Source organism: Clytia hemisphaerica, unplaced genomic scaffold (assembly GCF_902728285.1).
Source record: "Clytia hemisphaerica strain Z4C2 unplaced genomic scaffold, Clytia hemisphaerica genome assembly, whole genome shotgun sequence".
NCBI lineage: Eukaryota > Metazoa > Cnidaria > Hydrozoa > Leptothecata > Clytiidae > Clytia > Clytia hemisphaerica.
Genome location: NW_027103414.1, coordinates 553,899 through 570,039, shown reverse-complemented (window position 1 = coordinate 570,039; position 16,141 = coordinate 553,899). Strand labels below are relative to the sequence as shown.

Genomic DNA, 16,141 nt, shown 5'->3' with positions numbered 1-16,141 from the left:
CGAGAACTAATTTTGGCGGGCAGCAAATATCCTAAATTTTTTTTATTTTGGCGGGAACTTATTTTGGCGAATAGTGAATTTTTTTAATTTTGGCGGGAACTAATTTTGGCGAATTTCGTCTAAATTCGCCAAATCCGCCAAAATTAGTTCCCGCCAAAATAAGTTCCCTTTAAGGTACATAAAACACTCTTACCAAAGAGAAAGCGACGCAGGCCACCACCATAAGTGAAGCCAGAAAGTTGGATAACAAGAATAATGTTACAATAAGTACACATCCACCAGCTAGTGACAAGTTGCGTATCAGTTCAATGCCGATGACCTGTTGATAAATGATATGAAGGTCTGTGTTTATTGTGAGCCTTTTCCATTCTCTATTATTAGAGTTTCAGTGTTTGAACGAATTCTCATTCAGCCTGATTAGGCTTCTTCAAGAAAATACTATTGCCTAGTTTTGCCTCTCAAAGGCCCTCGGAACTGTTTGGTCTATATTTTACGGCGATTTCCTAATGTACTAACCTTGTTGGTAGACCAATTGATGTATCTTTGTGAAAAGGCGAACGGTAGCACTTCTTCTCCACCATCAGACATGAAGCCAGGCTTTATTATTTCTGTGATGGAATCCATCGCTTTGACTTGTTCTTTTGATCCAACTAATTGTTTGTGAGAATACCCTATTTTTGAAGCCTGGAAACAAAACAAGAGGGTTTTATACTGTATCTTATCTGCGAGTGAAGATGTTGTTTTTGTCTTGTGTGAGAATGTCCTGAGCCAGTCAGTATCTAGTCAGCAAGGACGTCAGTTAGTAAAGTTTGATCTATTGAACCTTGTTCTTGCTTCTGATGCCATTTATTATGCGAAGCTCCCAGTGGAGTTCCTGTGTGAGTCTGTCCCCAGTCAGAATCTAGACTACTGAATTATTTAGCACTTACCCTAATTTTATTGTCATTGTTGAAGACCATCATCCTTCTGTAATTACCCCCGTCTTTTGTTGTCAAGAAAACATTCAATAATTGATAAAATCGTGCTTCGTTTGGGAGCTTACATGTTTCTGAAATGGAAAAAAGCGTATAGTGTGATCTATTCAACCTTGTTTTTGTACCTTATTCCCATTTATTATGAGGCTCGCCCTCCTGATCACGCCATCACGCCAAAAGAAATTATAATCACGCCACAACACCGAAAATATCATCCATCGTAACCAAAAAAATACCCAATCACACCAAGCAAACTGCTTGAGGACCGCTTAGATGCTAGTAAAAGGTATTTTATTTGGGGTTAATCTCAAGATTTTTATCTACACTAAGGAGATTTAATATAATATCCGTCAGATGGACAGGTTCTCCTAAGCCTTCTTAAAATCATCATTATAAACACATCGTGTCCCTGCCCAGCTGAGCATGGTTTTGGTAAAAAATTTGATTATCTTTTATGAGAATTTACAACGGTTTAAATTCTTGTATTCTTGCAGCTACCTTGAGTTTTGTACTAAAAATCATAATGTGAAACCTTACCTATAGTACAATTAACCGGTGTCAATTCATTTATATAATTCCCCACCAACCATTCTTCATAATGGTGAAACCAACTATTCATCGTTCCTTGTGAAATATAATCATCAGACTCCAATACTCTTTTCATCTTATCCAGTTGTTCTTTGGAATTATAATAATCAATTTGTCCGATATATACGTTACCAGGTATCCCGTTCCCCGGAAATGCCTAAAACCGGAAAAAACGGAAATTTTATCAATACAGGCTCACATTATGCTGAGCATTATATTGTTCTCAGACAATAGAGCCACTGTTTAGGTACCAAAAACTGAGCCTGTATAATATGCTTATAAAAGAAAAAAATGTATTATTTCAAGCAAAGAATGCTGTCTTGTTTGCTTTACAAAATTTTATTCCATTTTACCTTAAAATGGCTGATAGATGTAGACTTAGTTTTGTTTTCACTTACGATTCTGTCTTTCTCGACGAACATTCTCGGTCTTGAATCAGACGGTAAAAACCAAATGAAATCGAAATTCTGTTCTAATTCTGTTAACCCATAGCAACCAGCTCCTAACAGTCCCACAACAATTGTTAAAACAATGACCTAAAGTGAAATGAGGTTTCAAGCTAATGTGGTTTAATCTATGGAATTTCTATTTGTCTGAGTTGTCAGATACACTCACTTCTCACAGACCCACTGAGACCCCTTCCCACTGTAGAAAATTGGTGAAAATATCGTTCCCCAGTGGAAGATTATACTCAAGTTTTTGTCCCGCTGAAAATAATCAATCAGATAATTAAATCCTCACTGCAAGATAATGTGCTATTTTTCCCATCCCAAATAAATTTCTTAGCTCGAAAACAATAGAATTCAAATTCCCAGCAATAAAAAAACATGAGAATATCAATCCCCATCGAGTTTTGGTCCATTACTGGCTGTAAAAATCCTACCGGGTCTGCGAGAAAGGGGTGTTCAGATGACTGATAATCAATTTAAAATTGTATTAAAAAACCCAGCAGCCGATTTCTTTGGGGGGGGGGCGCCGAAATACAAAGAGGGCAAAAAAAACGCTGCTGATTACAAATTTCGGCGCCCCTTTGCTCTTTTACACCCCAAAAAATACCCCAAAAGTTTCGTGCTCGCTTCGCTCGCGTAATTTTTACAAAAATATTTACTTTTCATAGAGGGCACAAAAATCAAAATATTCTAAAATTGCCTCCCCAGTTTACCCGGATTTTAGTCGACCCACCACGTTACTGCTTATAATCTAAATTTTCTCATGATTAGTTTCCTGTACAGGAGGGGTTCCTCAGGAAACAAGGTATGTGAACTACAAGATATCCTGAAAATCAAGCTTAGTGATCATTGAGCCATCATTGTAAGTTTAGAGAACTTCATTAGCTTTGAAGCTAGTACACATTTGTATGAAATTCGACTAAAAGAATGGCAAAAAGAAAGCTTATTTGGCTTGACCCTGATAATATAAAGTCACCTGTTAGCTAATAAAGGATGAGCTTTTTTGCATACCTTCCCTGGAACAGATAGAATCATTGGTGCATATAACTTCTTCAGAACATCTGTAAGAATATTCGATTCAGAACATCTAAACGGTTCGTAGTCTTCTGATAATTTTAAGCAACATAGACAAGCATCTCGTCTATTTCGTTGTCTCTTAGCATCCAATGTTAACAGAGCAGTGAATAAAGTGATAGTCAGTAAGAATATAGCTAGGATACCGATCGCACACCAAATACTGAATGAACGGAGGGCTGGTAAAATCTGAAAATGTGACAATAACATATTTCACTAAACAAGTATTTAAAAAAAGAACTTTTAGTTAATTGTTGACCAAATTATGTTTGTCTACCTCTATTTGCGCTAAAGCGTAGCACTCAAGGGAACGCACTTTAAGACCACTGAGTAATTACTTTAAGCGTACAAACTTTCGCGAGCAGAAACTTTCGCGAGCAGAAACTTTCGCGACTTTCACGAATTTTAGCCCTTTTTGCGAAAGTAAATGTCTTTGAAAATTCTTGAAAAGGCCATTCGCGAAAGTTTATGCTCGCGAAAATTTTGACAAAATACAAAATCTGTAAAATTTCAAAATTCAACTAAAATGTCAGGTTTATGGCAATTTTTTGCCTGTTATAGACTCAAAAGTCAAGAACAAAAGTTTCATCAATTTCAAGAAGTGTTTGTCCTTCTTAGCCATTTTTTCATGTGAAAATTTAAATCTTGACGCGAAAGTTTGTATGCCTAAAGTAGTATGGAATGATAAGATAGAGAAAGCGTTAGTAGAATTGTGAAGATACAAGAAAATATTTTTAGCTAGTGAAAGGTTAACTATTAGGAAATACTCTAACCTTACAACAGATGCTGTACCAATAACAAGGGAGAGGTTAAGTTATAGGAATTAGTCCAACTTACAGTTGCTGCACCAATAGCAAGGCTAGTGAGAGGTTAACTTGTGGATTAATAAATTTGGCGTGGATTAATTTCGCAAATTTCGGCCCTTAGTCCTCGCGAAAAAATTAAAAACCGAATTTCGACCAAAAACCTTAGGAATATAGCATTACTAGCATTACTGGAAGAAAAACCTCCACCTAACGAACTTTAATCCACGCGAAATTTTAGATTCTCGATTCGCAAAAAAAAAAAGTCCTAGCGAAAATTAATCCACTTAAGGGCCAACTTACAGTTGCTGCACCAATAGCAAAAGCACAAATATCAGTCACTGAAGTCACCAAGACAGATACACCAGCATGCCGCATTGCCAATGAAACCTTTTCAGGGATGGGCCGATCATCGGGGTTCGGTCCACCAACGTTATACCAACTTTGCACGATAACAAAAATATCGTCCACTCCAATACCTAAATAAAAAGGGTACAACGGGTGAAAGTCTTGCATGCTTATATATCGAGCATGCGTACAATGTTCCCCTTCCAAAAATCATCTACTCGTTTGCTTGTCAGTACTCCTGTTTGCCTATTTTCTGTATATTATTTACCCCCTGTTTTTTTACTTATTTCCATGTTGATGTGTGACTTATATACTGTACCCCTTTAAATTACCGTCTGGCAATCAATATGTCTACATATTCTTCTTACTAAGCTTTATAAAAGCCCAAGAAGCAGTTTCTCGATCCTGGCCAAACTAAATATTTGATAGAAGTTTTAACGAGAGTGGTACTTTAATATGTAATAGTTATCGGACATTTGCGAGTACAATATGAGAAATATTTCACGAGTTCCGAGATTTTTCCGTACAATATTTTCCGAGCCTTTAGTCGAGGAAAATATACGGAAAAAATTCGGAACGAGTGAAATATTTCCTTATTGTACGAGCAAAGGTCTGATAACTGGTTTATAACTGGTGTACTCTTTTTAACCAATCAGATTGCAGATCTTTTTTGGATCGCCGATAAAATGATATATCACAACTTGATGTGAGTCAAAATATTTTTGATAGAATATTTCATTGAATTCTAAACCGACCCACATCAAATATGATCTATGATTGCGGATATAGCTTAGTGAAGGGTTTTGACAAAAGTATATCAACATATAAAACAAAGGATTTGAATATCAGTCTCTTTCTCATATGTGTGCTATGGTAAAATTCATTGATTCACCTTTGATTCTGCAATGTAATAACTTACCTAACATTAAGAATGGAAGGACATTGTGAACACTGGTGTATTTGAGTTGAAATGCTGATCCAAGTCCATAAGCAATTCCAATCGATATCCCTATGATGCCAATTCCTGATAAGGCTAAAAAGATCTGTAAGAAGAAAGTGAATTTTTATTTTTGATTGTTTTTTTTATTGTTTTTGATTTCGGACACCCATTCTATTTCTCGGAGACTTTTATCCTTTTCTAACAACTTTGTAAAGTAACCATTTCTACCCTGCCCGCCTTGACTTTTACCGTAGTCGAATGCTCTACCACTGCACTACGGTCGCTGATTGATGAGATGAATAGCTTCTCTTCTGTTCACAGCAGATACCCGTCCAGTTATGAAGTGGTCTCTAGGAGAATTCGAATAATTTCTCTTTTGAAAACAAAATACACGCGAAACGGCTCGATTGCTGGTCCAGGCCCGGTGGAGACGGGGGAGACTATAGCCTCCTCAATTTTGAGCAAATAAGATTTTTAGCGAATTTTATCTAGTTTTGAGCCTTCAGCCTTCCCACTTTCACGGTTATTCCGCCGGGCCTGTAGTCAATTGTAAATAATAACCAGGAGGTTTTTCTACTTTAGTAATATTTACGTTAGTGAATGTTTGACTGAAACGATATAAAGAATATATACAATGAAGGTGATATATGTCTATCTCCCCCCTAGGTTCAAAATGTCCAACATAAAGATAAAATATAGGATCATCTTATCAGTCCTTTCTGTTATGATCCATCGAAAAAGAAAAAAAAATGAAACAGGGCTGGATCATTCTTTCAGTCCCTTGTTATTATGATCCAGCAGACGACGTAGGGCCAGAGGTAACTTCTGTGCTGTTGTGGGTGAAGACAGTTCTCTGGCTGAACCAACGTCTCCAGGGTTGCCGGACGTCGGAGTCGGAGGCGGAGTTTGTACGGGCAAGTCATGAACGATGGAATCCCTCGGAGGATTGACATTGGGTGTCGATGGGGTGTCCCCTGGAGTGGATCGAGGTGTTTCCATTGGGCCATCAAGTTTTGCTGGTCGGATGTATTTGAAGTCATGAATTGGATGGCGGTGTGCAGTCTTCTGGACAGCTGGGACGAATTTGCGTAAGAACCGTCGATTGCGATTTGTTGGCAGACCAGAGCCGTCCATTCGAACTGTGTATTTGTCAAATTGATGAACTTCAACAACTTTGCCTGTTTTGTCCCATTTGTGTGGGTGGGGTCCACGTTGGTTCTGGACCCTAACATGGTCACCAATTATAAGTGGCGGGAGTTGTTTGGTGTGTTCGGACCATCGTTCAGAAGCAATCATATGGCGATGACGTAAGGCGTCTTCTCGTTTGTTCAAAGTGTCCACCCATGTGGGGTGGGGTCTGTAGCGTCCAGGTTGAATTGGGATGAAATCTTTCACAGGTTTTCCGAAGATGCACAACGCAGGTGAGAGACCAGTTGATGGATCTGGGCAGTTGCGATATTGTAGTAGTGCTCTCTGTAGTTTATCTGTGTCCAAACTACCGTTGGGGCCAGTGTTGTCAGTGATCAGTCGTTTTGCTGTCTTGACACCAATTTCAGCTCTGCAATTCGAATGTGGGAAAGCTACCGAAGAAAATCGTTGATGGACTCCCCAGTTCTTCAAGAATGTGGTGGTGGCGTGTGATTTGAATTCTGGTCCTTCATCTGATGCTAGCTCCTCGGGGATACCAAAAGTGGAGAACTGTTTGCGAAGACAATCTATCAGGCCTTTCGATCCTTCTTGAGCGCGGTCAATGGTTGGCCAATTTGAGTATCTGTCTACTGTTATCAGGTAATGTTGGCCTTCATACTGAAAGAAGTCAGCACAGATAAGTTGAAATGGATATTCTGGAGATGGTGTTGGATATGGAGGTGAGCTTGGTTGCGATGGAGCGTTTCGGTTGCAGGCATTACAATTGTTGCGTTGTTGTTGAATATCTTTGGTGATACCTGGCCAGAATACTGATGACTTAGCACGGGATAGCATCATGCCAGTGCTTTGGTGGGCTGCATGAAGGGAATCCAGGGTCTGGGCCCTAAGTGACGGTGGGATGATAATCCTGTGGTTGTATAACACGACACCATCAACGTAATGGAGATCACTTCTGTATTGATGGTATTGTTGGATGTCTGGTGGAAGGTCCTCTTTCTTGTTTGGGAATCCATCTTCCAGTGCTTTGATGAGATACATCATGGATACACTGCTTTGTGTAGCAACCTTCACCATGTCCCATGTAATTGCTTGAAAGGCGGATCCAATGGACAAGATTTCGTCATAATCGTCATCCCCAGTGTCTTTAGGTGCTTCACCAACTGGGTATCTGGAGAATGCGTTTGGGATGATGTTCTTCAGGCCAGGGATGTGAGTGATGGTGAATTTGAATGGAAGGGTCTTTTCTTTGAGGTCCCTCAGACGAGTGTTTGGGATGTCATTTAGAGATCTGTCGCTGAAGATTTTGAGAAGGGGTTTATGGTCGGTGTTCACAATCAGATTTGAGCAGCCAAGGGTGAAATATCTTGTCTTTTCCAGTGCATCAGCAACCGCTAATGCTTCGCCGACTATGGGGTAGTAATTGGATTCAGATTTGTTTGTGAATCTACTGCCAGTCAGTGTGATCTTCCATCCATCATGACAGCAACCAGGTTTCGAGCCTTCACATTGGCATTGCTTCTGCAGGAGCCAGTAACCGACGCCTTTCTTCGACCAATCAGTAGCTAAACACGTTGGCTTGTCCTTGTCGAAAATGGTGATACCCTCTGCAATTTGGTTGACAATGAGCTGTTTGGATAGTTGGAACGTCTCGTCCAATTGCTTGTTCCATATGAAAGGTGTGTTTGGACGAAGGAGGTGTCTGAATGGTTGGAGTATTTCAGCGGATGGGAAGGCATAAGACACTTGATTGATCAAGCCAAACCATGATCGGATATCGTGGATGTTGCGAGGGGTTGGGAAGTCCTCAATTGCTTCGAAGAATCTTCTACACGGCTTGACGTTGTCCAGAGTTATTTCAAAGCCAGCAAACGTGACACAATCTTGGGCGAATTGGACTTTTTCAGGATTGAGTGTGACACCATTTCTCCCCAATAAATCTAAGTAGTCAACAGCTTGAAAGAAACTAGCTTCAATGTCATTTGCCCAGAGTAGTGAGTCATCGATGCATTTGGTCTTGTCTGGGACGTTCGAGACTATTTCATCCAGTCTTCTGGTATATCCGTCACCAGAAGCGATGTAGCCTTGGGGTGCAACCTTGTATCTGTATCTTCCCCAGGGGGTGATGAAGGTGGTCAGATGACGATCGTCTGGTTCAAGTGGGATGCTGTGGTAGCCATTCCAGCAATCAAAGACAGTCTTCTTCTTTCCGGAGGGAACAAGGCAGGCCTGGTGGAATGGTGACATTGTGTGATGGGTCTCCCTGGTGGCATTTGCATTAAGCGCCTGGAAGTCAACGGTTCTCCGAGGTGTGCCATCCTTCTTTGCACAGACCACCATTCGATGGCACCAGGTAACGGGTTCCCCGACTGGGACAGGTTCTATTACCCTCAGCCTTGTATCTTGGTCCAATCTAGCTTTGACGTCTTCTTGCCAATGCAAAGGGACAGGCACAGGAGTGTGGTATGCTTTTGGTGTTGCAGACGGATCGATCATCAGGTGAAGTGGCTTGGTGTCTACCATTGGAAGTGGTTGATGGCTGCATGTGTTAAAGGTGCTGGAGCGATAGTAGCTGATGAGCCAGTCTTGTAGCTTGGACCTGTTTTCTTCAGTTGCTGGGAAGGGAAGTTTCGTAGGTTTTGCTGGTTGCAGCTCCCTCTTTGGACAGTCGCAGTTTGATGTTAGTGCACTCTTTGGTGGTCGGGATGATGTGATGGATACTTCTGAAGTAGGATCAGGTGAGCTTGTCGGTCCTTCATCTTCTACCTCTTGGATTGCACCAACTTCACCAATCGTGGGGAAATCGTTTGATATGATCCCAAGTTCGACACACGCTTGCTTGCTGAGGAAGAATCTGTTGGTTACTTCAGTTGCGTAAACCACTTGTCTTGTCTCTTTGGTGTCACCGTTGGCTGAACGTCCCTTGATGAGGAGGATGGCAGCTCCAAGGATTGGCATAGAATTGTTGTTGGCCGCCTTGATTTTCATTGTTGCTGGTATCAAGTCTTCTTCTCCAAGGCCAAGTCTTTGCAGGTGTTTGATGCTAATGACACAACTCTGGCATCCTGTGTCAGCCATTGCTTCAAATGTTGATGATGTGTGCTTTTTCTCATCTAGATGGTACCCAAGTCTTGAGTAATCTTCAGCTGCCACCGAGACAGAGAGCTTGATGCATGGCTGTGGCTGGGAATCTCTCTTGATCCATCTGTCAGTGTATAAGTGGTGGTCGAGAGCAGTGGATGATGAAAGAGCATTGTTTGTGTTGGAGGTTGTAGAACAAAGGAAAGATTCCAATGCTGATACTTCAGTGGTTGCCTTGTTCTTCTGTCTACAAACCACTGCCAAGTGATGGCTCTTCTGGCAGTAATCACATGTTTTGTTGAAGGCTGGACACTTCATCTTTCTGATGGTTGATGATGAGTTCTTTCCGTGACCCTTCTTGCCGCAGTAGTTACAGGACCCTTCTTTGACCTGCTCTCGCTGGTTTCTTTTGTATTGGCTGATTCCAGCTGCTTGGGAGTCATGCAGTTTGTTGGCGGAGCGTCGACCAGCTTCTTTCTTTTCAACAAATTGAAGGACTTCCTCAAGTGACATGTCTTGATTTTGGTCACTGAGAAGATCAAGTTGGATATCATTGTCATATAGTCCTTGAACAACTACATCACGCAGTATATGGTCACTGTAGTTGATTTCACGCTCGCATTGGCAAGTGAGGATGTATTTGCATATGCCAGCTTGTCCTTTGATACGTGCAGCAAAGGACCTTATTGGTTCGTCACGGTCCTGCTTCATCTCATTGAGTGTCACTCTTGCAACCATGGTGTTTTCTTCGCGGACAGCTAAGCTTTTGATTGCTGCAAGTACTTCCGCTTGTGTCTTTGTTGTGAGTGTTCCCCCAGAAAGGCGAGTGAGATCCTTTCGGAGTTCGTCATCGCAGCATTCGAGTAATTGTATGACCAATTCTGGGCCAGTGATCTTGGTGGCTGTGACGTAGTCTTGCCATCGAACTGTGAAGTAAGACCAATCTTCACTGGAACCGCCAGTTGTTATCGTAGGACGTTTCACTTTCTCAACACGTGCAGTTTCTCGAACAGCGAGTCCTTGTTGGGGCGTGTGGACACCAGATGCGTGAATCTTGAGAAGTGTGCTTGCAAGATCAGGCTCAGTGTCTATTGTCGCATAGTCACATTCAGGAAAAGGGCATTGGACCACAACCATGACTCAAGGTGTCAGATTGTGTAAGATAAAAACTCTCTGACCTGTGTAGTTCGGGGCTAACCCGATTTGTGAATGTGTTTTTCTTGACAGGTGAGCGTCTAATGTTGGTCCAGACACCAGAGTGAAAACGAAACGTCTCGGTGTTGCACAAACAAATAAGGTAATAAACGTTATACCTGTATAGTTCGGGGCTAACCCGATATGGAGAAGCTTTGGGTGGCAGTTATAGCCGGTTGTGCTGGACCAAGTAGATGCAACCACAAAGTTGTAACAGCAGAGTTGCCAGTTGATGCGATATAGCAGAGTTGCCAGTTGATGTGACGTAGCAGAGTTGCCAGTTGATGTGACGTAGCAGAGTTGCTAGTTCTAGTTGGAGTGTGTAGCAGAGTTGCCAGTTAATGAAAAGTGAGTGCAGAGATGCAAGACTTGTGTATAGCCAGTGTGTTGTTGGAAGCCAGCTGGTTGGGTATATTGGTGACCCGATCGTCGAGCTGAGCTTGCCTCTCGGACAAGGCTGTGTTGAGATATTCCTCCAAGTCAGTTGATTATAAGTCAAACATAAATAATAACCAGGAGGTTTTTCTACTTTAGTAATATTTACGTTAGTGAATGTTTGACTGAAACGATATAAAGAATATATACAATGAAGGTGATATATGTCTAAATTGACTAAAATATTATGAGTACTTACTTTATGATCAATCCTTGAGAATGACCCCAACATGATAGATAGATATATAATCACCATGATGTAACCAAACACAAAGAACTTCAAATCTCCACTTGATGCATTTCTCGAGGCTTCATTATTTGACCATAAGGAGAAAGTGTATACATTGAAACCACTAGGAGCGTTGTTTTGAAAGGTCTTTTCTAGTTCTTCTTCCCACGTGTTTGCCAGTTCATCAACCTGTTTAAAGATATAGATGGTTTTTATTTCCTCAAAAGAACCATTTTAGCGAAAATTTGCAATTTGCAGATTCTCAATTATCGTGAAAGAAACGTCCACGGTCCATTACTTAAGGTAATATCCATAGAAAACCCTCAGAAACTATTCTTAATATAGGCCTTTCACTGGAAATAATTTCAAACTGACAGAATAATATTGCTCAGCGACACCGACCATTCCTAATGTAGGCTTTCATTTGGGATAATTTCGAACTGACAGAATATTGTATTGTCAAGGAATTTCATTACTCTAGTCCTAATCTTTTGATTAAAATTTCTTAGTTGTGTTTATTTCTCTTCAGATAATAATGTTTCACTGCATGGCGCTCTAAAGCAGGATTCTACTTTTTCCCTTTCTTCTCTTTACGCAATTCACGTTTGCTAGGCTTTAGATTTCGGAAGCCATGTTTGACTGTCATTCCTACATTCCATATTTTTCATTTTCACTTAGACAATAAAAGACATCATACTTTCTTACAGCACACTTACATTACGTCCTGTTGCTTTATCAAAGACATCTTGTTTCTTTAGCCGGTAATCCACTTTCAATACGGGCGCACCAGTAATATTCCCAGTACTATCCCGTTGCACTGGACCCCCGATAATACGTTCCATCACTATACTACGGCCGGTCATCGGACTTACAACGCCGGGTGTGTTGATAGTGTTTTTGATATCTGTTTCAGTAAGACTTGAGATCAGAGTGAGGTTGTAACTCCATAGTTCGAGAACTGATGATGGTATACATACTGATCCACCAGGTCTAAACAAATTCGTCAAAGCTAAGTTAATTATCTATCAATTTTAATCATTATTGGATCACATGTTTAGAATATTTATCAATTTTCCTTTTTCTCGCGCCAGAATCTTAATCCTACCTACCCAGACCTACCTATAGCAGCGCAGTAAAGGCTGACTTGGAATACACTATGTACGGCTGTTCTCTCACATTGACAAAACTTACTCTCTTAAGCGATAATTTCGTAAGCGATAATTTCGCTTTTCAATTTGTGGGGATAAAATACTAATTCGATGTTTTAGCAACGGATCTTTACAAACCCTAAACTATCCGCCATCTTTGGCCGGAGTGTTTTTTTTATAGTGTTAAAATTTTGTGTGCAAGTGAATGTAAACTTAGCGCACTCGGTGCGGGTATGACACTTTCAAAAAAAACTCCGATTAACATATTTAGCTTGGCTGGGGTTGAGAAACTGCCTCCCGGGTTTATAACCCAGCTGGCACACAACGTTGTTTTAACGTTCAAATAACGTAGTTTGAACGTTATGAATGTCAAATGGACGTTGTTTTGACGTTGTGTGCCGGCTGGGAAAGAACACAGTGGTTTTAAGCTGCTGAAATGATAAGATTTAACTGACTTACGTATAACAGATATCATTCCATTGTAGTTTATCTGTTCCATTATGCATGAGGCGAACTTTCTGATCTACTTCATACAACTTGATTAAACCATCTCTGGTCAGCAAGTTTGATTGACCAGTACTGTAAGAAAGACAAAGAAAAAAGGTATTATGATAGTTCCGCCATATTGAATCTCTCAGTGGAAAGCACATCGGCTTCAACTTATGGCTAGAAAGTACGATGGTCGTAATCAAGCTGACACACAACGTTATTTCAACATCTACCTAATGTTCACAACGTCCATATAATGTTAGATGAACGTTGAAACATTGTTGTGTGCCAGTTGGGAAACACCAAATCACCAGTTAGTTCACTTTTCTACAATCACCGTCAAAACTAACAGCAAAATTGCAAGAATCCTTATTTACTGCCGCATTTCATGTTTGACACGGTATAATAGTCCCTTTTGTCTTTAAACATCGAAACACCGACAGAAAAAGGCTATAACCTTCACGCCGTCAAGTACGTACACCCGTAAATTAATGCTACTGTAACCCACCCCCGTGACTATGAGTTACGATAGACTTTGACATTTCTTTTAGCCCTCAATCACCTTTCCCTTGGTAAAAGAAATTTTCGTTAGTCTACCGATTTCTTTCTGCCCCTGTATTTATAAAAGAACCTTTCCTAATCACAAGCACCATGGAGCTGAAACGCAAACATTTACAAAGTCGCAGGTATAGTCTATAAGGAGGACGAATCCGTTAGAAGATGCCAGCAGCCCAAAATACCCATTCTTGGTTCTCAATTCGAGTCTTTGAATTCTTGATATTCATGACGTAATCTTTTATACGGAAACACCCGAAAACACCGGGCGTTTGCCACAAGTTTTGAATTTAGACAATGAAACTGGTGGCAAACGCCTGGTACTTTTCGTGTGTAAAAGATTACGTCATGAACACATCAAGAATTTGAATTTCAGAATAAAAATCCTCACCTTTCCAACAACAGACCGGAAGATCTAGTAGCCAATGGGAAGACATCATCGATCCATTCTTTATGTTTAATGGGATCTGATGATTGTGAGACCCAGTTCTTCTCTCCACGATTTTCTTCTTCTAGCTCTGTAATCCCGGCAATACAGAGAAAACTTACTAAAAGTGAGATGAGAATCACTTTGACTGGATTCATGGCTACCTTCAAGCCAACCCTAAAAATAAATAGAGTTCAAGTTCATAAGAGTATATGTGTGGGATTTCAGAAAGACATTATGATAGAACATGTATATAATGTCACCGATTTTTCCACTAGGTCAAGCTCAAACCTGGAACTTTATAGACAAATTTCATTTGTTTGTAGTAAAAGTGTCGAGCCGCTTACTTCTCTAATAGACGCTCCCGACGAATTCCATACTCTTCGTCTATTAGAGACCTGAGAGTAAAAATTACAACACTTCTTACACTAAAGATAGAACGATTTTCTAACATTAAGCGTTATGTGGCTAGCTTTAACATAAAAGTTGAAGGTGAAGCATGCATAACACTTACGACGCGAAAAAATTCTCAAGACCAGCATTTATTTTGTTGGTGAAATTTTTACAACATCCGTCGCTTTCACTCTTCTCTTGTTCTTTGCTGTTCACTACTTTGACGCCATTTTGTTGTTGTGGTGCATGTTCAGGTGTGGTTGGCATGGCAACGCTATCATTGAATTGCGGTGCCATATTTCTGTATAATTTAGTCCTTTTTTGTCTAAAATGTTCAATGTATTTCGGAAACCTGTTAAACTTTTTACCAGTCCGTCGTCAGGATGTAGAAATAACCTGTACAGTTTTCAAGCTAAAAAGACTTAGGCAAAAATGGGTGCTTGGTATGTGCGGACGGTAAGTAGTAGAGGGAATTTTGTAAAATCGGTCGATTGTTTTGGTCAAAGCATTTGTTATACATTTTTGGAAAGCTAAGGGGTAGGGGAATCAAAATTATTTAGGTTCCAATTTTTTTCGGACACTTTGGTGTGCTTTTCGGACAAATATGACGGTCTCAGGTTTTTTCACCTTTCAAAGTCTCTCTAAGGGCTGCAAAAATCAAAAAAATTTAAATTAGTCTCTCTCTCTCTCTAAGGGTAAGGGTTGGAAAATTCACAATTTCTAGGAAATGTTTTTGATTTAGAGTGAAAAATTGTAAAAAAGTCTCTTTAAGGGTAGGGAATTTTTCAAAAATCGAAGAAAATTTTTCAAAAAAGTCTCTCTAAGGGTCACCTTTTCAGCAAAAATCATTCTCTCTAAGGGTCGGTTTTTGGACGTCCAATCCGCACATACCCATCATCCGCCAACCCCAGTATCCCCCCCCCTGAGTGTCCTAGTCAGCAAAAACTACAGTCAGTCCCATTTTTCCTAATCATACACGTCATATTCCTTCAAACTTCAAAACCAGCTCGCGTGAGTGAACTTTTTTATATATTTCCAATTAATTATAAAAGAGAATTTTCATATCATATATATTTAAATCAGTTTTGGATTAATTGTTTGATACTCGTGAGATCGTCTTGTAATATCTGCTATGATGAAATACTTTCTAATATCATCAGAATATTTTTCGCACAATTCTACTTTAGTTGCCCCGGCTATAAGAAGGCCCTTTTTATAAGCGTGAGCACACTTTTTATAAACACAAGTTTTTTTTACTATCATTCTATCTTTATTTTTGGTGAACTCGTATCCAGTCTCTTTGCTTGCTTTTTGATGATTCTGATAGCGCTCACGTATCACGCATAGCGCACCGCGCTGAATCTAAAAATCTTGATGTGTTTGTACGAGTTTCAATCCCATCAGCCTTTAGGTTAATCTCTTTTGCACGTTAATTGAATAACGCAATAACGATCAAAAGTATGCTTAGACCTAGATCATGTACCCCAGTGATTTTTCAAAACACTTTTTCATGTATGTATCTATATTTTTTAACAAAATTTAACTTTTTTGTCGCTTACAAGCAAAAATAGCTTACCATATTCAAGATTTTTCTCTTCACCATTGCCATGGCCTCCGAGCAAAGATTTTGGGTCTATATAAAGATATTTTAGCGAATTTTTTTTCTTTTCCCGTACAAGAAATTTAACTACCAAGCAAAACCCATTAAAACTTTTATTATTGCCTTGGCTAAATAGCAAAAAGGAACATTTTTCAACTAATTCTTCGTCTTTTTTCTCATTTAGTCAATGAGATCTAATTTTGGTATCCAGAATTTTAACTACCAAGCAAAACCCATTAAAACTTTTATTATTTCCCTGGCTAAATAG

The 16,141-nt window shown here is 39.9% G+C and overlaps 2 protein-coding genes across 2 annotated transcripts; both read right to left on the bottom strand.

Moving 5' to 3' along the window:
* Nucleotides 1-169: 169 nt before the first annotated feature.
* Nucleotides 170-14,583, bottom strand: LOC136797449 (NPC1-like intracellular cholesterol transporter 1). Its single transcript, XM_067054024.1, has 13 exons — nucleotides 14,395-14,583; nucleotides 13,845-14,057; nucleotides 12,869-12,988; nucleotides 11,978-12,251; nucleotides 11,232-11,450; nucleotides 5,156-5,279; nucleotides 4,192-4,367; nucleotides 3,023-3,274; nucleotides 1,961-2,098; nucleotides 1,512-1,719; nucleotides 930-1,048; nucleotides 517-684; nucleotides 170-319 (listed from the first exon to the last, which is right to left on the bottom strand). Exons 1-13 carry the CDS (start codon nucleotides 14,568-14,570, stop codon nucleotides 170-172), a joined length of 2,337 nt encoding a protein of 778 aa, XP_066910125.1. The 5' UTR covers nucleotides 14,571-14,583.
* On the bottom strand, nucleotides 5,733-11,197 carry LOC136797498 (uncharacterized). Its single transcript, XM_067054074.1, has one exon. It carries the CDS (start codon nucleotides 10,538-10,540, stop codon nucleotides 5,942-5,944), a length of 4,599 nt encoding a protein of 1,532 aa, XP_066910175.1. The 5' UTR covers nucleotides 10,541-11,197; the 3' UTR covers nucleotides 5,733-5,941.
* Nucleotides 14,584-16,141: the final 1,558 nt, after the last annotated feature.